This window comes from Heterodontus francisci, chromosome 40 (assembly GCF_036365525.1).
Source record: "Heterodontus francisci isolate sHetFra1 chromosome 40, sHetFra1.hap1, whole genome shotgun sequence".
Classification (NCBI taxonomy): domain Eukaryota; kingdom Metazoa; phylum Chordata; class Chondrichthyes; order Heterodontiformes; family Heterodontidae; genus Heterodontus; species Heterodontus francisci.
In genome coordinates this window covers 9,285,498-9,306,906 of record NC_090410.1, presented here as the reverse complement: position 1 = coordinate 9,306,906, position 21,409 = coordinate 9,285,498, and the positions used below count along the sequence as shown (strand labels likewise).

The 21,409-nt window shown below is 53.5% G+C and overlaps 1 protein-coding gene across 1 annotated transcript in view; it reads left to right on the top strand.

Annotated features, from left to right (window-relative positions):
• prkd2 (protein kinase D2) overlaps positions 1 to 21,409 on the top strand; it is an 81,754-nt gene that overhangs the window by 19,597 nt on the left and 40,748 nt on the right. Inside the window, exon 2 of the mRNA XM_068019002.1 lies at positions 9,410 to 9,548. Coding sequence (XP_067875103.1) covers positions 9,434 to 9,548 — 115 coding nt within the window. The 5' untranslated portion in view covers positions 9,410 to 9,433. The remainder of the gene's footprint in view (positions 1 to 9,409; positions 9,549 to 21,409) is intronic.

The window sequence follows — 21,409 nt, the reverse complement described above, 5'->3', positions numbered from 1 at the left end:
ATTCCATTGCCTTGTTCGACCTCCCAAAGTGCATCACCACACACTTCTCAGGATTAAACTCCATTTGCCACTGCTCCGCCCATCTTACCAGCCCATCTATATCGTCCTGTAGTCTAAGGCTTTCCTCCTCACTATTTACGACACCACCAATTTTTGTGTCATCTGCAAACTTACTGATCATACCTCCTGTATTCACGTCTAAATCATTGATGTACACTACAAACAGTAAAGGTCCCAGCACCGATCCCTGTGGTACACCACTGGTCACAGGCTGCCATTCACAAAAACAACCCTCTACCATCACCCTCTGCCTCCTTGCACAAAGCCAATTTTGAATCCAATTTGCCAAATTACCCTGGATCCCATGGGCTTTTACTTTCTTAACCAATCTCCCACGCGGGACCTTATCAAAAGCCTTACTGAAGTCCATCAACTGCTTTACCCTCATCTACAAATCTAGTTACTGCCTTGAAAAATTCATTCAAAATTGTTAGATACGATCTCCCCCTGACAAAGCCATGCTGACTATCCCTGATCAATCCCTGCCTCTCCAACTGCAGATTAATCCTGTCTCAGAATTTTTTCCAATAAATTCCCTACCACTGATGTTAGACTCACCGGCCTGTAATTACCTGGTTTATCCCTGCTACCCTTCTTGAATAATGGTACCACATTCGCTGTCCTCTGGCACCTCACCTGTGGCCAGAGAGGATCTGAAAATTTGTGTCAGAGCCCCTGCTATCTCCTCCCTTGCCTCACACAGCAGCCTGAGATACATCTCATCTGGGCCTGGGGATTTATCCACATTTAAGCCCGCTAATACGTCCTCCTTTTCAATGCTAATTTGATCAAGTATATTACAATTCCCCCTCCCTGATCACTACACCTACATCGTCCCTCTCCATAGTAAACACAGATGAAACATAATCGTTCAAAACCCCCCTATGTCCTCCGGCTCCACACACAGATTGCCTCTAAGAATTGTGCTGAATCTACACCATAGAGTCAGCCACTTAGCCCAACTAATTTATTCTGGTGTTTATATTCCATGTGAGCCTCCTCCCACTCCAGTTACCCCCTTTTCACCCTGTCCTGATATCCCTCAATTCCCATCTCCCTTTGGGAAGTATCAAGTTTCCCCTTAAGAACAACATCAACTTGCATTCGTTTAGCACCTTTTAATTTAATTATGTTCCATGGTGCTTGACGGGAGTGCGATCGGGCAAAATTTGACGCCGAGCCGCGTGCAGAAATATTAGAACAGGCGAACGAAGATTTGGTCAAAGAGGTTAGGTTTTGAGGCGGGGAAGTTTCAAAGGAGAGAATTGCAGAGCTTCGAGTCTTGGCAGCTGAGGGCATGGCTGCCAATGGTGGGGGCATGGAAACCAGTGATGCCCAAGAGGCAAGAATTAAAGGAGTGCAGAGATCTGAGGGTAGTTGGGCTGGAGGAGGTTACAGAGAGGGGTGAGGTCATGGAAGAATATGAGGGGCTGCTTTTAGATTGGTATTGCTGGGTTGTTCATTACGTTGGTCCCAGAAACAGCTGGCAGTGCCCCCACTATAAACCTACTGGTTTCATTAAGGTGGGCTTCATGGAAAATAAACCTGGAGTTCTGCACATCTCCCCACTAACAGTATTATAAAAATGGCTCAGCATCCTACAACGTTTTACCCTGAGTTGGAGGGGACTCAACTGAAATTGAGGCAGAGTGGGAGGAAGTGGAGTCTATATCTAACCCATGCTAGGACAACAGAGAGTAACTCCCTCTCTTACACTCCATCTGGTCATGCTATACTTTAAACGAGCAGCACTTCTCCATTCGCTACTTCCTGCAGCTGCTTTGTCCCCAAGTTCTGGAATTTCCCTCTCCAAATCTCTCTGCTTCTCTTCCCTCCTTTTTTATGATGCTGTTTATAAGCTAACTTTGGGAGTGTTTTGATTCTCAATGTTAACTATGAGTAACATCCTGCTGCTGTTTCCCCCTGCTGTAAGTTTTCTGTTCTGTTGAATTTCCAAATAAGTTCATCAGACTGTTCAAAAACTGCATAGTGAACATTTGCAGACAGTCAGCATTGCATGAAACCCAGGCTAAATCACAGTGGCTCCAATTCTTAACTGCTCTTTTACTCCTGGCCTTGGCTTACCTTTCTCTTGACTCTAGTCAGCTGAGGCTCAGTGGGTAGCACATAACCTAGGTTGACTACTTTCAGTGTAGTACTGAGGGTGTGCTGCACTGTCAGGGGTGCTGTCTTTCAGACGACCCATTAAACGGAGACCCCTTCTGCCACCTCAGGTGGGCGTTAAAGATGTTATTGGACACTATTTTTTTCCTTCCTGATGTCCTGGCGAATATTTATCCCTCCACAGACATCACTAAAAATAGATCTGGTCATTATCTCATTGCTGTTTATGGGAGCTTGCTGTGCACAATTGGCCGTCACGTTTCCAACATTGGAACAACGACTTTGCTTCAGAAAGTCCCTCGATGAAGATAAAGCATTCTGGGACATCCTGTGTTTGTGAAAGGTGCTATATAAATGCAAATCTATCTATCTTCACCCACATTAACACTGCACCCTCCTAAAAGGGGCTGGGGGTGGCACTGAAGACCAAGGGGGGAGGTGCAGAAATCCTGGCTGATATTCCCCACAAATTTCTACCTTGGCACTGGTTATGTTGAGATACTTTAACAGCACTAACTGGGGATCGAACCTGGCGCCTCTGATTCCTGGCTATTCAGCAATTGAAGATGCACCATTTCCTGTCTCGAGTTACACTCACTTGGTGTGCAACGCTGGTACGCTGTGACCATGGTAATTCCAGGCCAACTCGACCCTTGCTGGGAGGAGGAAGCAGCGTGTGGCTCCCTGCAGCAGGAAACTGATTTGAGGTCAGAACGAGGGGAAGGGAGGGTTTGATGTGCTGAATTGGGCAGCCACATCCTTGTGCGGGCAGAGGCTGTTTGTGACTCCAGAGAATCTGCAGCGTGCACCAATTTGTACTGAAGAAAATTAAAGTGGATACCGAATTCTCCTCCAGGTTTCACCCTCCCATGGACCCATCAGCACCCTACCCAAGTCTTCGCTTCTGCAGGTCTGTGGGTTTTGGGTTAACATTGGAAAGTGAGTGAGAGCAGGAAATCTGACTTAGTGGCAGCTCAGTGGGTAGTGGGTATCTCTCTCTCTCTCTGTCAGACAGTTGTGGGTTCAAGTCTCACTCCAGCGACACTTGGGCAAAAGATCTGAGCTGACCCTCCCAGTGAGGAGGTGCTGCAGTGTTGGAGGTGCCATCTTGTGGTCCATTTGCCCTTTCGGTTGGCTGTAAAAGATCAGTTCATCCCAAAGTCCATTTCAGCCAATGAAATAATTTTTTTCAAGTGTAGTCACTGTTGTGATGTAGGAAACCCGACAGACAGTTTGCACATGGAAAGATCCCACCTGTTCTACAAAATAGTCGCCATGGGATCTTTTACATAGGAGTAGGCCCCTCAAGGCCTGCTCCGCCATTCAACTAGATTATGGCTGAGGTTCTACCTCAACGCCATTTTGCCATACTATCCTCATATCCCTTGATGCCTTTAACATCCACCTGAGAGGATAAATGGGGCCTTGGTTTAATGTCTTGCCCAAAAGACGCCACCTCCAACAGTGCAGCACTGTCTCGGTAACTGCAAGGGGAGGAATTGGCCTGGATTATTTGTTCAGCTCTCCTGGCGTGGGACTCGAACCTGCAATGGACTGACTCGGAGGCGGGAGTGCTACCCACTGAGCCACCTCAGTTGGGTGAGGATGGCGTTGGGTTCTGCTGTGTTGACCCAGGTGTACTAGAAAGTCGTTTGTCTCTGTCAACAACACCCGAGTAAGGTTCAGGAGAGGAGGCGGGGCGTTTGGGTTGAGTCCTGTTGAGTGCAGCAATGCGCAGGGCCTCATGCAAAGCTGCCCCCCTTTTCTCTAGCTTCCGGTTTAGTTTCCCTGCCAATTCAGTGGTTTTCCACTTGGACTACATCTGTGGTTTCGCGACTGCCTATTCAGCCCCCACTTGCGGTCCTGAGTGATACTCATCTGCTTGTCAGTTTAGCTTCCCTTTACAGTGAAAGCAATCATGTTCATGGAAAGGAAGTGACTAGTCTGGCGCCTGGAGTCTGTGTGCAAAATCTGATGCAGCTCTTAATAGCCTGAACTTGTTGAGAGAGCAGGAGTTCTGATGGGTTCATTCTGTCCAGCTCACTTCAGGCTGCTTCAATTGACATTGGTACCCCTGGGTTAAGAAGGGGGTTCCCAAGACCACTGCAAAATTATTTCCCGGTCCTTTTACAGCTGTTCCGGTCACTAGGAAATGTGGTCGGGTGGCCATCCATTGGGAATTGGAATTGGTCTCTATAGTGATGTGGCCAGGGTTAACAATTCAACGGAGGCGGTGATTTGCCTTCAAGATGGATTGAGCCTATATCCTGCCAAATTTTAACACGTTCTAGGGAAAACTTGCATTTATAGAGCACTTTTTACAATCTTCAGGATATCCCAAAGTGCTTTACAGCGAGGTCACTGTTGCAATGAAGGAACCGCAGCAGCCAAGTTGAGCACAACAAGCTCCTATAACAGCAGTGTGATAATAACCAGGTCCTCTGTGTTTTAGCAATTATAGGTTGAGGGATAAGTATTGGTCAGGACACTGGGGAGAACTCCCCTGCTCTTCAGACAGTTTAAGATCTTCTCTTTAAAAAAGAAACAGCACCTCCGACAGTGTAGCACTCCCTCAGTACTGCACTGGGATTGTCTCTGGCATGGGACTTGAACCCACGACCTCCTGCCTCAGGAGAGAATGTTAGCTACCTACAGAGTGAAATCCCAAATGCTTTTGGTGCCACTTGGCTGCTGATGGTTGATGTCTCTGAGCTCACTGTCAGCAGCAGTAAGAACTTGCCTGGCTCACTGACATGGCCCACAAGACTCCTTAATCCAATTGTTCCTATTTCTCTCTGGGCTGGATCTTAACAATACTTTACACTGGTTTTAAACTGTGTCCAAGGTGCTATGTAGAATAGTGGTAGTGATCCCGAGGGAGTTGGGGTGGAGCTGACTGAGCTTGCAGTCAGGGACGAATCTTGATCTTGTGTGCGGAGGTTCATCTCTGGAACCAGGGCTTGAATTGTGCCTGGAACTAATGGGTTAAAGTTCTCCTCTCGGCTGACTCTAAAGGTCCTACGCTAAAGCACCCTCTCAACTCAGGAGCACAAGACAAAGCAGGAACAAATTGCCCCTTGAGCTTTCTCTATCTGAGAGATGGTGAGGAAGTCCAATGTACCTAAACCTCTCCACCCTCCTTAAAACTTGCCTCTTTGACCAAACTTTAGCCCAGCGAGGTAGGCTTTAAGGAGTGTCAAAGGTGGAGTACGCGGTAGGGAGGTTTAGGTCCAAATTTCTTCCACCTTTGGCTTGGTGTCGGTCTTTAGTCGAATTACACTTCGGGACCTTTTTTTTTGACCGTGTCACAGGCGTGCAACAAGTGTGAGTAGTCCCTGAAACGTCAACTGGGAGGTGCTTTTCTGGGGTTGGGGCATGTTATTTGGGCAGAGTAAAGGGAGCTTGGCTCTGCATCTAATCTACTACGTATCTACACTGGGAGCAAATGTTGTCAATACTGAACATAACAAGCCATATCTTGGTTCATCTCGATCAATACCAACTTCCTCATGCTTTCTAGATCAGAATCAGGCAGCAATGGCTTGTGGAGTCACTTAAAACACGAACCTCCTATTTAATTGAAGCAACCTGTGATCTTCAAAGGAGCATGTTGTTGATGGACCTGTTTTCTGAAAGGAATTTATGTGGGAAGGAGTCATTCATTCCCAAAAGGAGCTCCGTGGGTTACTGCCAGTGTATACCGCCACGCCCATGGGCTCTTGGCTTTCTGGATGTAAAGTCAACACAGATTGCTAGATTCTTTTCAAAACCTCCCAGCAGGTGCTGCATTGATTTGCCGGGGAAGTGAGCTATATAGGGCTGGAAGGCCAAAGTTATATCCCTTGGTCAGTGCTGAATCGAAACAGTTGTACACTGGATTCCAGCGAAAGAATTTAAGCAGTTGCATTTATGTAATATCTTTCATAACTTTGGGAGGTCCCAACATGCTTTTATTTTATTTTTATTTTTTTTTATTTATTTAGCGATACAGCACTGAAACAGGCCCTTCGGCCCACCGAGTCTGTGCCGACCAACAACCACCCATTTATACTAACCCTGCAGTAATCCCATAATCCCTACCACCTACCTACACTAGGGGCAATTTACAATGGCCAATTTACCCATCAACCTGCAAGTCTTTGGCTGTGCGAGGAAACCGGAGCACCCGGAGGAAACCCACGCGGTCACAGGGAGAACTTGCAAACTCCGCACAGGCAGTACCCAGAATTGAACCCGGGTCGCTGGAGCTGTGAGGCTGCGGTGGTGCTAACCACTGTGTCACTGTAAGGGAAGACACCAAATGCATTTCATCCATGCATAAACCCCCTTCCCCTCCTCCCCTGAGAAGGGAAGGAGAACGTTCAAATTATCCAATTTAAGACAATTGGCAAAAGAACCTTTACAACCAATTAAGTACGTGAAGTGTTGTAATGTAGGAAAAGTAATGGCCAATTTAGCACAGCAAGCACCCACTACCAGCGAAGAGATGATAACCAGATCATCTATTTCAGTGATTTTGGTTGAGGGATAAATACTGGTTAGGACACGGGGCAGAACTCCCCTGCTCTTCAAACTATTGCTTTGGGAATCTTTGACATCCATCCGGGCGAGCAAACTGGGCCACCAGGCATTTCATCCTCCCACAGCCAATTGGAAAGGGAGCAGACTCTTAGCCAATTGGAATCATTTTTACTGTTACGTGGTGGCGAAGGCGGTTTCATCAATACTTTTATATCACAAATAAACATGTTCAAAAAAAAAGTGGGGAAAAGACAGTTTTTGTTTAATGCCTCACTGAGGTTTTGCTCGCGTCAGTGTCCTGGAGATTAATCTTCAATTCCTGGAGACTCCAGAACCATCCTGGGGAGTTGGCAACCCTATTTGTGAAATGGAAGTGTGAGACGAGATATCTCTCACACTCTGGTGTTGAGTGGAGCCCTGGATCTTTTTACAAGGTGGTTGCAGAAAACTCTCTGACCTTTCCGACATTGCCAAGAAAGGAATTTCTGAAAGAGGTGCATTGACTGGGTTTGCGGCTGCATCATGCATGTTTTTTTTTTAGTTTGCTGTCTACCAAAACAATGATCAGACCTATCGCCACCTTTCCTTCTGCGTAATCTGCATTTTTTGAGCAGCTAAGAACTGCGTAAAACAGATAAAAGCAAACTGATGGACTGTCAGCGTTCGTGAAGCCATTCAAAAATAGAGGGGAGCAAGGCACAAAGACAGAGGCTGTCACGTAGCAGAGCGTGACTGGTGTCTCAAACACTTCATACGTCAAACCCACGTGTAACTGGTGCTAATGTTCTCTTATGAGCTTTTGTCTCCAGAAATGTGAGGCTGTTTTCCATCCCAGGAATTTAACCCTTTTGTGGTAAACCAGGAATTCTCCATGCATTTATCCCAGGCTAACCCTTCCTACCTTGACCATCAGCATTAAAAACAGTTGATCATTTTTCCTATGTCGCTGAGGTTTGCGGGGTTTTGCTGTGCTCAAAATAAACTTTCCAGACAAAGTAACCGCACTTCAGTGTAATTCAGTGTATCTGATACGCGTTTGAGATGTGACCAGGCTGCAGTATAAATACAAGTCCATTGTCTGCCTTCTCTCAGCTGCCGAGGCCCCGTGCTCTGGAATTCCTTTCTGAACCCTGGGTGTCTGTCTTCTACTTTAAGATTCCTCCTTTAAAGCCTACTTTAATTAAGCTTTTATTCACCTGCCCTAAAGTCTCTTTATGGAGCTCAGTGTCACGTTTTGTCTGATTTTACACTCCTGTGAAAGCACTGTGGGACATTTTACTCTATTAAAGGTGCTATATAAATGTAAGTTGTCTTGTTTCTTTTCCCCCCCCACCCCTCACCACCTCACCAGTTAGACAGGTTGATATGATGAAACTTTTTTTTCAAGGGAGTCTTGTACTACAACACATTTCCTAATTATCTTTTATCTTTTGTTGGGTCAGGTCTGTCACTGTGTATAACATTGGGGTACAGTACTGGTGAATACCAGTCTGCGCTGTATAACACTGGGGTACAGTACTGGTGGGTATAGGTCTGTCACTGTATAACACTGGGGTACAGTACTGGTGAGTACAGGTCTGTCACTGTATAACACTGGGGTACAGTACTGGTGAGTACAGGTCTGTCACTGTATAACACTGGGGTACAGTACTGATGAGTACAGGTCTGTCACTGTATAACACTGGGGTACAGTACTAGTGGGTACAGGGTCTGTCACTGTATAATACTGGGGTACAGTACTAGTGAGTACAGGGTCTGTCACTGTATAATACTGGGGTACAGTACTAGTGGGTACAGGGTCTGTCACTGTATAACACTGGGGTACAGTACTGGTGAGTACAGGGTCTGTCACTGTATAATACTGGGGTACAGTACTAGTGGGTACAGGGTCTGTCACTGTATAACACGGGTACAGTACTAGTGGGTACAGGGTCTGTCACTGTATAACACTGGGGTACAGTACTGATGAGTACAGGGTCTGTCACTGTATAATACTGGGGTACAGTACTAGTGAGTACAGGGTCTGTCACTGTATAATACTGGGGTACAGTACTAGTGGGTACAGGGTCTGTCACTGTATAACACTGGGGTACAGTACTGGTGAGTACAGGGTCTGTCACTGTATAATACTGGGGTACAGTACTAGTGGGTACAGGGTCTGTCACTGTATAACACGGGTACAGTACTAGTGGGTACAGGGTCTGTCACTGTATAACACTGGGGTACAGTACTAGTGGGTACAGGGTCTGTCACTGTATAACACTGGGGTACAGTACTAGTGGGTACAGGGTCTGTCACTGTATAACACTGGGGTACAGTACTAGTGGGTACAGGGTCTGTCACTGTATAACACTGGGGTACAGTACTAGTGGGTACAGGGTCTGTCACTGTATAACACGGGTACAGTACTAGTGGGTACAGGGTCTGTCACTGTATAACACTGGGGTACAGTACTGATCTGTCACTAGTGGAATGAGAGCAATTTAAGATCTTAAATTAAGACCCCATGCATTACATGTACTTTATTTTTTTTCCCTCTCTACTGCATTGTTACCAACACACAAAGTAAGCGAGAGGACTCGTAGAATGAAGCGTCCCCAGATACGAGCTTCTTTTAGCTCCTGTGACCTTATGGATTCTGCCCTGCGTGTGGAGGTAGCTCCTGAATACTGGTCTGATCTGTTGTCTCTCTCTCTGTCTGCAGTTCCCGGAATGTGGATTTTATGGGATGTATGACAAAATCCTCCTGTTCAGACACAACCCCACCTGTGACAACATCCTCCAGCTGGTGAAATCTGAGGGTGATATCCAGGAAGGAGACCTGGTTGAAGTCGTGTTGTCGGGTAAGAGACTGTGGCTACCGCTGCTCAAATTTGCGTCTTGAGTCACTGTAGCCTGTGTGCTCCTCTAATTCTGGTCTCTTGCGCATCCCCTATTTCCGTCGTCCCACCATTGGCGGCTGTGCCTTCAGTTGCCTGAACTCTAAAGTCTGGAATTCTCTCCCTAAAACCCCTCTCTCTTCCCTTTTTAAAGACAGTCCTTAAAACCTACCTCTTTGACCAAGCTTTTAGTCACATGCTGTGATATCTCCTTATGTGACTCAGTGTTGTTTTGCCCGATAATAGCCCCCTGTGAAACGCCTTGGAATGTTTTCCTACATTAAAGGTGCTATATAAATGCAAGTTGTAGGCAAATGCATGATGTCCATCACTTGACCTGCACGGGTCCCTGCATTAGGTCTACCCTGATGTTTAAGAACAGAGCTACATTTTGCACGTTGTATCGGAGCGCAGACTCGAACATGGGAATGATGATAGGGTTCGGGAGACGGCACTAATTTAACAAACAAGTTCCTGCCACAAGGCAATTCAATTTCCCCTTCCCTGACACCCTCACTTCCCTATATTAATTCAACACCAAGAAGGTTACTAGATTGATACCTGGAATGAGCCGGTTGTCTTATGAGGAAAAGTTGGACAGACTGGGCTTGTTTTCACTGGAGTTTAGAAGAGTGAGGGGAGACTTGACTGCAGTTCATAAGATCCTGAACGGTCTTGACAAGGTGGATGTGGAAAGGATGTTTCCTCTTGTGGGTGAGTCCAGAATTAGGGAGCACTGTTTTAAAATTAGGGGTCTCCCTTTTAGGACAGAGAGGAGGAGAAAATGTTTCCCTCTGAGGGTTGTGCGACTTTGGAACTCTCTGCCTCAGAAGGTGGTGGAGGCGGGGTCATTGAATATTTTTAAGGTGGAGGTAGATAGATTCTTGTTAGGCAAGGGGGTCAAAGGTTATCGGGGGGAGATGGGAGTGTGGAATTCAAGACACAAACAGATCAGCCATGATATTGAATGGTGGAGCAGGCTAGAGGGGTTGAATGGCCTACTTCTGCTAATTTGTATGTTATTTTGACCCTTTTTAGTGATCTGAATTTTCTTCCGACTTCTCCCTCACTCCACACTAATCTCTGTCTGTGTGTGTGTGTGTGTCTCTCTCTCCCTCTCTGTGGGGGTCTTTGTGTGTCTCTCTCTCTGTCTCTCTGTCTCTCTCTCTGTGGGGGTCTTTGTGTGTGTGTGTGTGTCTCTCACTCTCCCTCTCTGTGGGGGTCTTTGTGTGTCTGTCTCTCTCTCTCCCTATCTCTCTGTGGGTGTCTCTCTCTCTCTCTCTCTCTCTCTCTGTGGGGGTCTTTGTGTCACTCTGTCTCTTTGTGTGTGTGTGTGTCTCTCTCTCTCTCTCTCTCTCTGTGGGGGTCTTTGTGTGTCTGTCTCTCTCTCTCCCTAATTCTCTGTGGGTGTCTCTCTCTCTCTCTCTCTCTCTCTGTGGGGGTCTTTGTGTCACTCTGTCTCTTTGTGTGTGTGTGTGTCTCTCTCTCTGTGGGGGTCTTTGTGTGTGTCTCTTTCTCTCCCTTTCTCTCTGTGGGTCTCTCTCTCCCTCTCTCTCTCTCTCTCTGTGTCTCTCTCCCTGTGTGTGTGTGTGTCTCTCGCCCTCTCTCTGTCTCTCTCGCCCTCTCTCTGTCTCTCTCGCCCTCTCTCTGTCTCTCGCGCCCTCTCTCTGTCTCTCGCGCCCTCTCTCTGTCTCTCGCGCCCTCTCTCTGTCTCTCGCGCCCTCTCTCTGTCTCTCGCGCGCCCTCTCTCTGTCTCTCTCGCGCCCTCTCTCTGTCTCTCTCGCGCCCTCTCTCTGTCTCTCTCGCGCCCTCTCTCTGTCTCTCTCGCGCCCTCTCTCTGTCTCTCTCGCGCCCTCTCTCTGTCTCTCTCGCGCCCTCTCTCTGTCTCTCTCGCGCCCTCTCTCTGTCTCTCTCGCGCCCTCTCTCTGTCTCTCTCGCGCCCTCTCTCTGTCTCTCTCGCGCCCTCTCTCTGTCTCTCTCGCGCCCTCTCTCTGTCTCTCTCGCGCCCTCTCTCTGTCTCTCTCGCGCCCTCTCTCTGTCTCTCTCGCGCCCTCTCTCTGTCTCTCTCTCGCGCCCTCTCTCTGTCTCTCTCTCGCGCCCTCTCTCTGTCTCTCTCTCGCGCCCTCTCTCTGTCTCTCTCTCGCGCCCTCTCTCTGTCTCTCTCTCGCGCCCTCTCTCTGTCTCTCTCTCGCGCCCTCTCTCTGTCTCTCTCTCGCGCCCTCTCTCTGTCTCTCTCTCGCGCCCTCTCTCTGTCTCTCTCTCTCGCGCCCTCTCTCTGTCTCTCTCTCTCGCGCCCTCTCTCTGTCTCTCTCTCTCGCGCCCTCTCTCTGTCTCTCTCTCTCGCGCCCTCTCTCTGTCTCTCTCTCTCGCGCCCTCTCTCTGTCTCTCTCTCTCGCGCCCTCTCTCTGTCTCTCTCTCTCGCGCCCTCTCTCTGTCTCTCTCTCTCGCGCCCTCTCTCTGTCTCTCTCTCTCGCGCCCTCTCTCTGTCTCTCTCTCTCGCGCCCTCTCTCTGTCTCTCTCTCTCGCGCCCTCTCTCTGTCTCTCTCTCTCGCGCCCTCTCTCTGTCTCTCTCTCTCGCGCCCTCTCTCTGTCTCTCTCTCTCGCGCCCTCTCTCTGTCTCTCTCTCTCGCGCCCTCTCTCTGTCTCTCTCTCTCGCGCCCTCTCTCTGTCTCTCTCTCTCGCGCCCTCTCTCTGTCTCTCTCTCTCGCGCCCTCTCTCTGTCTCTCTCTCTCGCGCCCTCTCTCTGTCTCTCTCTCTCGCGCCCTCTCTCTGTCTCTCTCTCTCGCGCCCTCTCTCTGTCTCTCTCTCTCGCGCCCTCTCTCTGTCTCTCTCTCTCGCGCCCTCTCTCTGTCTCTCTCTCTCGCGCCCTCTCTCTGTCTCTCTCTCTCGCGCCCTCTCTCTGTCTCTCTCTCTCGCGCCCTCTCTCTGTCTCTCTCTCTCGCGCCCTCTCTCTGTCTCTCTCTCTCGCGCCCTCTCTCTGTCTCTCTCTCTCGCGCCCTCTCTCTGTCTCTCTCTCTCGCGCCCTCTCTCTGTCTCTCTCTCTCGCGCCCTCTCTCTGTCTCTCTCTCTCGCGCCCTCTCTCTGTCTCTCTCTCTCGCGCCCTCTCTCTGTCTCTCTCTCTCGCGCCCTCTCTCTGTCTCTCTCTCTCGCGCCCTCTCTCTGTCTCTCTCTCTCGCGCCCTCTCTCTGTCTCTCTCTCTCGCGCCCTCTCTCTGTCTCTCTCTCTCGCGCCCTCTCTCTGTCTCTCTCTCTCGCGCCCTCTCTCTGTCTCTCTCTCTCGCGCCCTCTCTCTGTCTCTCTCTCTCGCGCCCTCTCTCTGTCTCTCTCTCTCGCGCCCTCTCTCTGTCTCTCTCTCTCGCGCCCTCTCTCTGTCTCTCTCTCTCGCGCCCTCTCTCTGTCTCTCTCTCTCGCGCCCTCTCTCTGTCTCTCTCTCTCGCGCCCTCTCTCTGTCTCTCTCTCTCGCGCCCTCTCTCTGTCTCTCTCTCTCGCGCCCTCTCTCTGTCTCTCTCTCTCGCGCCCTCTCTCTGTCTCTCTCTCTCGCGCCCTCTCTCTGTCTCTCTCTCTCGCGCCCTCTCTCTGTCTCTCTCTCTCGCGCCCTCTCTCTGTCTCTCTCTCTCGCGCCCTCTCTCTGTCTCTCTCTCTCGCGCCCTCTCTCTGTCTCTCTCTCTCGCGCCCTCTCTCTGTCTCTCTCTCTCGCGCCCTCTCTCTGTCTCTCTCTCTCGCGCCCTCTCTCTGTCTCTCTCTCTCGCGCCCTCTCTCTGTCTCTCTCTCTCGCGCCCTCTCTCTGTCTCTCTCTCTCGCGCCCTCTCTCTGTCTCTCTCTCTCGCGCCCTCTCTCTGTCTCTCTCTCTCGCGCCCTCTCTCTGTCTCTCTCTCTCGCGCCCTCTCTCTGTCTCTCTCTCTCGCGCCCTCTCTCTGTCTCTCTCTCTCGCGCCCTCTCTCTGTCTCTCTCTCTCGCGCCCTCTCTCTGTCTCTCTCTCTCGCGCCCTCTCTCTGTCTCTCTCTCTCGCGCCCTCTCTCTGTCTCTCTCTCTCGCGCCCTCTCTCTGTCTCTCTCTCTCGCGCCCTCTCTCTGTCTCTCTCTCTCGCGCCCTCTCTCTGTCTCTCTCTCTCGCGCCCTCTCTCTGTCTCTCTCTCTCGCGCCCTCTCTCTGTCTCTCTCTCTCGCGCCCTCTCTCTGTCTCTCTCTCTCGCGCCCTCTCTCTGTCTCTCTCTCTCGCGCCCTCTCTCTGTCTCTCTCTCTCGCGCCCTCTCTCTGTCTCTCTCTCTCGCGCCCTCTCTCTGTCTCTCTCTCTCGCGCCCTCTCTCTGTCTCTCTCTCTCGCGCCCTCTCTCTGTCTCTCTCTCTCGCGCCCTCTCTCTGTCTCTCTCTCTCGCGCCCTCTCTCTGTCTCTCTCTCTCGCGCCCTCTCTCTGTCTCTCTCTCTCGCGCCCTCTCTCTGTCTCTCTCTCTCGCGCCCTCTCTCTGTCTCTCTCTCTCGCGCCCTCTCTCTGTCTCTCTCTCTCGCGCCCTCTCTCTGTCTCTCTCTCTCGCGCCCTCTCTCTGTCTCTCTCTCTCGCGCCCTCTCTCTGTCTCTCTCTCTCGCGCCCTCTCTCTGTCTCTCTCTCTCGCGCCCTCTCTCTGTCTCTCTCTCTCGCGCCCTCTCTCTGTCTCTCTCTCTCGCGCCCTCTCTCTGTCTCTCTCTCTCGCGCCCTCTCTCTGTCTCTCTCTCTCGCGCCCTCTCTCTGTCTCTCTCTCTCGCGCCCTCTCTCTGTCTCTCTCTCTCGCGCCCTCTCTCTGTCTCTCTCTCTCGCGCCCTCTCTCTGTCTCTCTCTCTCGCGCCCTCTCTCTGTCTCTCTCTCTCGCGCCCTCTCTCTGTCTCTCTCTCTCGCGCCCTCTCTCTGTCTCTCTCTCTCGCGCCCTCTCTCTGTCTCTCTCTCTCTCGCGCCCTCTCTCTGTCTCTCTCTCTCTCGCGCCCTCTCTCTGTCTCTCTCTCTCTCGCGCCCTCTCTCTGTCTCTCTCTCTCTCGCGCCCTCTCTCTGTCTCTCTCTCTCTCGCGCCCTCTCTCTGTCTCTCTCTCTCTCGCGCCCTCTCTCTGTCTCTCTCTCTCTCGCGCCCTCTCTCTGTCTCTCTCTCTCTCGCGCCCTCTCTCTGTCTCTCTCTCTCTCGCGCCCTCTCTCTGTCTCTCTCTCTCTCGCGCCCTCTCTCTGTCTCTCTCTCTCTCGCGCCCTCTCTCTGTCTCTCTCTCTCTCGCGCCCTCTCTCTGTCTCTCTCTCTCTCGCGCCCTCTCTCTGTCTCTCTCTCTCTCGCGCCCTCTCTCTGTCTCTCTCTCTCTCGCGCCCTCTCTCTGTCTCTCTCTCTCTCGCGCCCTCTCTCTGTCTCTCTCTCTCTCGCGCCCTCTCTCTGTCTCTCTCTCTCTCGCGCCCTCTCTCTGTCTCTCTCTCTCTCGCGCCCTCTCTCTGTCTCTCTCTCTCTCGCGCCCTCTCTCTGTCTCTCTCTCTCTCGCGCCCTCTCTCTGTCTCTCTCTCTCTCGCGCCCTCTCTCTGTCTCTCTCTCTCTCGCGCCCTCTCTCTGTCTCTCTCTCTCTCGCGCCCTCTCTCTGTCTCTCTCTCTCTCGCGCCCTCTCTCTGTCTCTCTCTCTCTCGCGCCCTCTCTCTGTCTCTCTCTCTCTCGCGCCCTCTCTCTGTCTCTCTCTCTCTCGCGCCCTCTCTCTGTCTCTCTCTCTCTCGCGCCCTCTCTCTGTCTCTCTCTCTCTCGCGCCCTCTCTCTGTCTCTCTCTCTCTCGCGCCCTCTCTCTGTCTCTCTCTCTCTCGCGCCCTCTCTCTGTCTCTCTCTCTCTCGCGCCCTCTCTCTGTCTCTCTCTCTCTCGCGCCCTCTCTCTGTCTCTCTCTCTCTCGCGCCCTCTCTCTGTCTCTCTCTCTCTCGCGCCCTCTCTCTGTCTCTCTCTCTCTCGCGCCCTCTCTCTGTCTCTCTCTCTCTCGCGCCCTCTCTCTGTCTCTCTCTCTCTCGCGCCCTCTCTCTGTCTCTCTCTCTCTCGCGCCCTCTCTCTGTCTCTCTCTCTCTCGCGCCCTCTCTCTGTCTCTCTCTCTCTCGCGCCCTCTCTCTGTCTCTCTCTCTCTCGCGCCCTCTCTCTGTCTCTCTCTCTCTCGCGCCCTCTCTCTGTCTCTCTCTCTCTCGCGCCCTCTCTCTGTCTCTCTCTCTCTCGCGCCCTCTCTCTGTCTCTCTCTCTCTCGCGCCCTCTCTCTGTCTCTCTCTCTCTCGCGCCCTCTCTCTGTCTCTCTCTCTCTCGCGCCCTCTCTCTGTCTCTCTCTCTCTCGCGCCCTCTCTCTGTCTCTCTCTCTCTCGCGCCCTCTCTCTGTCTCTCTCTCTCTCGCGCCCTCTCTCTGTCTCTCTCTCTCTCGCGCCCTCTCTCTGTCTCTCTCTCTCTCGCGCCCTCTCTCTGTCTCTCTCTCTCTCGCGCCCTCTCTCTGTCTCTCTCTCTCTCGCGCCCTCTCTCTGTCTCTCTCTCTCTCGCGCCCTCTCTCTGTCTCTCTCTCTCTCGCGCCCTCTCTCTGTCTCTCTCTCTCTCGCGCCCTCTCTCTGTCTCTCTCTCTCTCGCGCCCTCTCTCTGTCTCTCTCTCTCTCGCGCCCTCTCTCTGTCTCTCTCTCTCTCGCGCCCTCTCTCTGTCTCTCTCTCTCTCGCGCCCTCTCTCTGTCTCTCTCTCTCTCGCGCCCTCTCTCTGTCTCTCTCTCTCTCGCGCCCTCTCTCTGTCTCTCTCTCTCTCGCGCCCTCTCTCTGTCTCTCTCTCTCTCGCGCCCTCTCTCTGTCTCTCTCTCTCTCGCGCCCTCTCTCTGTCTCTCTCTCTCTCGCGCCCTCTCTCTGTCTCTCTCTCTCTCGCGCCCTCTCTCTGTCTCTCTCTCTCTCGCGCCCTCTCTCTGTCTCTCTCTCTCTCGCGCCCTCTCTCTGTCTCTCTCTCTCTCGCGCCCTCTCTCTGTCTCTCTCTCTCTCGCGCCCTCTCTCTGTCTCTCTCTCTCTCGCGCCCTCTCTCTGTCTCTCTCTCTCTCGCGCCCTCTCTCTGTCTCTCTCTCTCTCGCGCCCTCTCTCTGTCTCTCTCTCTCTCGCGCCCTCTCTCTGTCTCTCTCTCTCTCGCGCCCTCTCTCTGTCTCTCTCTCTCTCGCGCCCTCTCTCTGTCTCTCTCTCTCTCGCGCCCTCTCTCTGTCTCTCTCTCTCTCGCGCCCTCTCTCTGTCTCTCTCTCTCTCGCGCCCTCTCTCTGTCTCTCTCTCTCTCGCGCCCTCTCTCTGTCTCTCTCTCTCTCGCGCCCTCTCTCTGTCTCTCTCTCTCTCGCGCCCTCTCTCTGTCTCTCTCTCTCTCGCGCCCTCTCTCTGTCTCTCTCTCTCTCGCGCCCTCTCTCTGTCTCTCTCTCTCTCGCGCCCTCTCTCTGTCTCTCTCTCTCTCGCGCCCTCTCTCTGTCTCTCTCTCTCTCGCGCCCTCTCTCTGTCTCTCTCTCTCTCGCGCCCTCTCTCTGTCTCTCTCTCTCTCGCGCCCTCTCTCTGTCTCTCTCTCTCTCGCGCCCTCTCTCTGTCTCTCTCTCTCTCGCGCCCTCTCTCTGTCTCTCTCTCTCTCGCGCCCTCTCTCTGTCTCTCTCTCTCTCGCGCCCTCTCTCTGTCTCTCTCTCTCTCGCGCCCTCTCTCTGTCTCTCTCTCTCTCGCGCCCTCTCTCTGTCTCTCTCTCTCTCGCGCCCTCTCTCTGTCTCTCTCTCTCTCGCGCCCTCTCTCTGTCTCTCTCTCTCTCGCGCCCTCTCTCTGTCTCTCTCTCTCTCGCGCCCTCTCTCTGTCTCTCTCTCTCTCGCGCCCTCTCTCTGTCTCTCTCTCTCTCGCGCCCTCTCTCTGTCTCTCTCTCTCTCGCGCCCTCTCTCTGTCTCTCTCTCTCTCGCGCCCTCTCTCTGTCTCTCTCTCTCTCGCGCCCTCTCTCTGTCTCTCTCTCTCTCGCGCCCTCTCTCTGTCTCTCTCTCTCTCGCGCCCTCTCTCTGTCTCTCTCTCTCTCGCGCCCTCTCTCTGTCTCTCTCTCTCTCGCGCCCTCTCTCTGTCTCTCTCTCTCTCGCGCCCTCTCTCTGTCTCTCTCTCTCTCGCGCCCTCTCTCTGTCTCTCTCTCTCTCGCGCCCTCTCTCTGTCTCTCTCTCTCTCGCGCCCTCTCTCTGTCTCTCTCTCTCTCGCGCCCTCTCTCTGTCTCTCTCTCTCTCGCGCCCTCTCTCTGTCTCTCTCTCTCTCGCGCCCTCTCTCTGTCTCTCTCTCTCTCGCGCCCTCTCTCTGTCTCTCTCTCTCTCGCGCCCTCTCTCTGTCTCTCTCTCTCTCGCGCCCTCTCTCTGTCTCTCTCTCTCTCGCGCCCTCTCTCTGTCTCTCTCTCTCTCGCGCCCTCTCTCTGTCTCTCTCTCTCTCGCGCCCTCTCTCTGTCTCTCTCTCTCTCGCGCCCTCTCTCTGTCTCTCTCTCTCTCGCGCCCTCTCTCTGTCTCTCTCTCTCTCGCGCCCTCTCTCTGTCTCTCTCTCTCTCGCGCCCTCTCTCTGTCTCTCTCTCTCTCGCGCCCTCTCTCTGTCTCTCTCTCTCTCGCGCCCTCTCTCTGTCTCTCTCTCTCTCGCGCCCTCTCTCTGTCTCTCTCTCTCTCGCGCCCTCTCTCTGTCTCTCTCTCTCTCGCGCCCTCTCTCTGTCTCTCTCTCTCTCGCGCCCTCTCTCTGTCTCTCTCTCTCTCGCGCCCTCTCTCTGTCTCTCTCTCTCTCGCGCCCTCTCTCTGTCTCTCTCTCTCTCGCGCCCTCTCTCTGTCTCTCTCTCTCTCGCGCCCTCTCTCTGTCTCTCTCTCTCTCGCGCCCTCTCTCTGTCTCTCTCTCTCTCGCGCCCTCTCTCTGTCTCTCTCTCTCTCGCGCCCTCTCTCTGTCTCTCTCTCTCTCGCGCCCTCTCTCTGTCTCTCTCTCTCTCGCGCCCTCTCTCTGTCTCTCTCTCTCTCGCGCCCTCTCTCTGTCTCTCTCTCTCTCGCGCCCTCTCTCTGTCTCTCTCTCTCTCGCGCCCTCTCTCTGTCTCTCTCTCTCTCGCGCCCTCTCTCTGTCTCTCTCTCTCTCGCGCCCTCTCTCTGTCTCTCTCTCTCTCGCGCCCTCTCTCTGTCTCTCTCTCTCTCGCGCCCTCTCTCTGTCTCTCTCTCTCTCGCGCCCTCTCTCTGTCTCTCTCTCTCTCGCGCCCTCTCTCTGTCTCTCTCTCTCTCGCGCCCTCTCTCTGTCTCTCTCTCTCTCGCGCCCTCTCTCTGTCTCTCTCTCTCTCGCGCCCTCTCTCTGTCTCTCTCTCTCTCGCGCCCTCTCTCTGTCTCTCTCTCTCTCGCGCCCTCTCTCTGTCTCTCTCTCTCTCGCGCCCTCTCTCTGTCTCTCTCTCTCTCGCGCCCTCTCTCTGTCTCTCTCTCTCTCGCGCCCTCTCTCTGTCTCTCTCTCTCTCGCGCCCTCTCTCTGTCTCTCTCTCTCTCGCGCCCTCTCTCTGTCTCTCTCTCTCTCGCGCCCTCTCTCTGTCTCTCTCTCTCTCGCGCCCTCTCTCTGTCTCTCTCTCTCTCGCGCCCTCTCTCTGTCTCTCTCTCTCTCGCGCCCTCTCTCTGTCTCTCTCTCTCTCGCGCCCTCTCTCTGTCTCTCTCTCTCTCGCGCCCTCTCTCTGTCTCTCTCTCTCTCGCGCCCTCTCTCTGTCTCTCTCTCTCTCGCGCCCTCTCTCTGTCTCTCTCTCTCTCGCGCCCTCTCTCTGTCTCTCTCTCTCTCGCGCCCTCTCTCTGTCTCTCTCTCTCTCGCGCCCTCTCTCTGTCTCTCTCTCTCTCGCGCCCTCTCTCTGTCTCTCTCTCTCTCGCGCCCTCTCTCTGTCTCTCTCTCTCTCGCGCCCTCTCTCTGTCTCTCTCTCTCTCGCGCCCTCTCTCTGTCTCTCTCTCTCTCGCGCCCTCTCTCTGTCTCTCTCTCTCTCGCGCCCTCTCTCTGTCTCTCTCTCTCTCGCGCCCTCTCTCTGTCTCTCTCTCTCTCGCGCCCTCTCTCTGTCTCTCTCTCTCTCGCGCCCTCTCTCTGTCTCTCTCTCTCTCGCGCCCTCTCTCTGTCTCTCTCTCTCTCGCGCCCTCTCTCTGTCTCTCTCTCTCTCGCGCCCTCTCTCTGTCTCTCTCTCTCTCGCGCCCTCTCTCTGTCTCTCTCTCTCTCGCGCCCTCTCTCTGTCTCTCTCTCTCTCGCGCCCTCTCTCTGTCTCTCTCTCTCTCGCGCCCTCTCTCTGTCTCTCTCTCTCTCGCGCCCTCTCTCTGTCTCTCTCTCTCTCGCGCCCTCTCTCTGTCTCTCTCTCTCTCGCGCCCTCTCTCTGTCTCTCTCTCTCTCGCGCCCTCTCTCTGTCTCTCTCTCTCTCGCGCCCTCTCTCTGTCTCTCTCTCTCTCGCGCCCTCTCTCTGTCTCTCTCTCTCTCGCGCCCTCTCTCTGTCTCTCTCTCTCTCGCGCCCTCTCTCTGTCTCTCTCTCTCTCGCGCCCTCTCTCTGTCTCTCTCTCTCTCGCGCCCTCTCTCTGTCTCTCTCTCTCTCGCGCCCTCTCTCTGTCTCTCTCTCTCTCGCGCCCTCTCTCTGTCTCTCTCTCTCTCGCGCCCTCTCTCTGTCTCTCTCTCTCTCGCGCCCTCTCTCTGTCTCTCTCTCTCTCGCGCCCTCTCTCTGTCTCTCTCTCTCTCGCGCCCTCTCTCTGTCTCTCTCTCTCTCGCGCCCTCTCTCTGTCTCTCTCTCTCTCGCGCCCTCTCTCTGTCTCTCTCTCTCTCGCGCCCTCTCTCTGTCTCTCTCTCTCTCGCGCCCTCTCTCTGTCTCTCTCTCTCTCGCGCCCTCTCTCTGTCTCTCTCTCTCTCGCGCCCTCTCTCTGTCTCTCTCTCTCTCGCGCCCTCTCTCTGTCTCTCTCTCTCTCGCGCCCTCTCTCTGTCTCTCTCTCTCTCGCGCCCTCTCTCTGTCTCTCTCTCTCTCGCGCCCTCTCTCTGTCTCTCTCTCTCTCGCGCCCTCTCTCTGTCTCTCTCTCTCTCGCGCCCTCTCTCTGTCTCTCTCTCTCTCGCGCCCTCTCTCTGTCTCTCTCTCTCTCGCGCCCTCTCTCTGTCTCTCTCTCTCTCGCGCCCTCTCTCTGTCTCTCTCTCTCTCGCGCCCTCTCTCTGTCTCTCTCTCTCTCGCGCCCTCTCTCTGTCTCTCTCTCTCTCGCGCCCTCTCTCTGTCTCTCTCTCTCTCGCGCCCTCTCTCTGTCTCTCTCTCTCTCGCGCCCTCTCTCTGTCTCTCTCTCTCTCGCGCCCTCTCTCTGTCTCTCTCTCTCTCGCGCCCTCTCTCTGTCTCTCTCTCTCTCGCGCCCTCTCTCTGTCTCTCTCTCTCTCGCGCCCTCTCTCTGTCTCTCTCTCTCTCGCGCCCTCTCTCTGTCTCTCTCTCTCTCGCGCCCTCTCTCTGTCTCTCTCTCTCTCGCGCCCTCTCTCTGTCTCTCTCTCTCTCGCGCCCTCTCTCTGTCTCTCTCTCTCTCGCGCCCTCTCTCTGTCTCTCTCTCTCTCGCGCCCTCTCTCTGTCTCTCTCTCTCTCGCGCCCTCTCTCTGTCTCTCTCTCTCTCGCGCCCTCTCTCTGTCTCTCTCTCTCTCGCGCCCTCTCTCTGTCTCTCTCTCTCTCGCGCCCTCTCTCTGTCTCTCTCTCTCTCGCGCCCTCTCTCTGTCTCTCTCTCTCTCGCGCCCTCTCTCTGTCTCTCTCTCTCTCGCGCCCTCTCTCTGTCTCTCTCTCTCTCGCGCCCTCTCTCTGTCTCTCTCTCTCTCGCGCCCTCTCTCTGTCTCTCTCTCTCTCGCGCCCTCTCTCTGTCTCTCTCTCTCTCGCGCCCTCTCTCTGTCTCT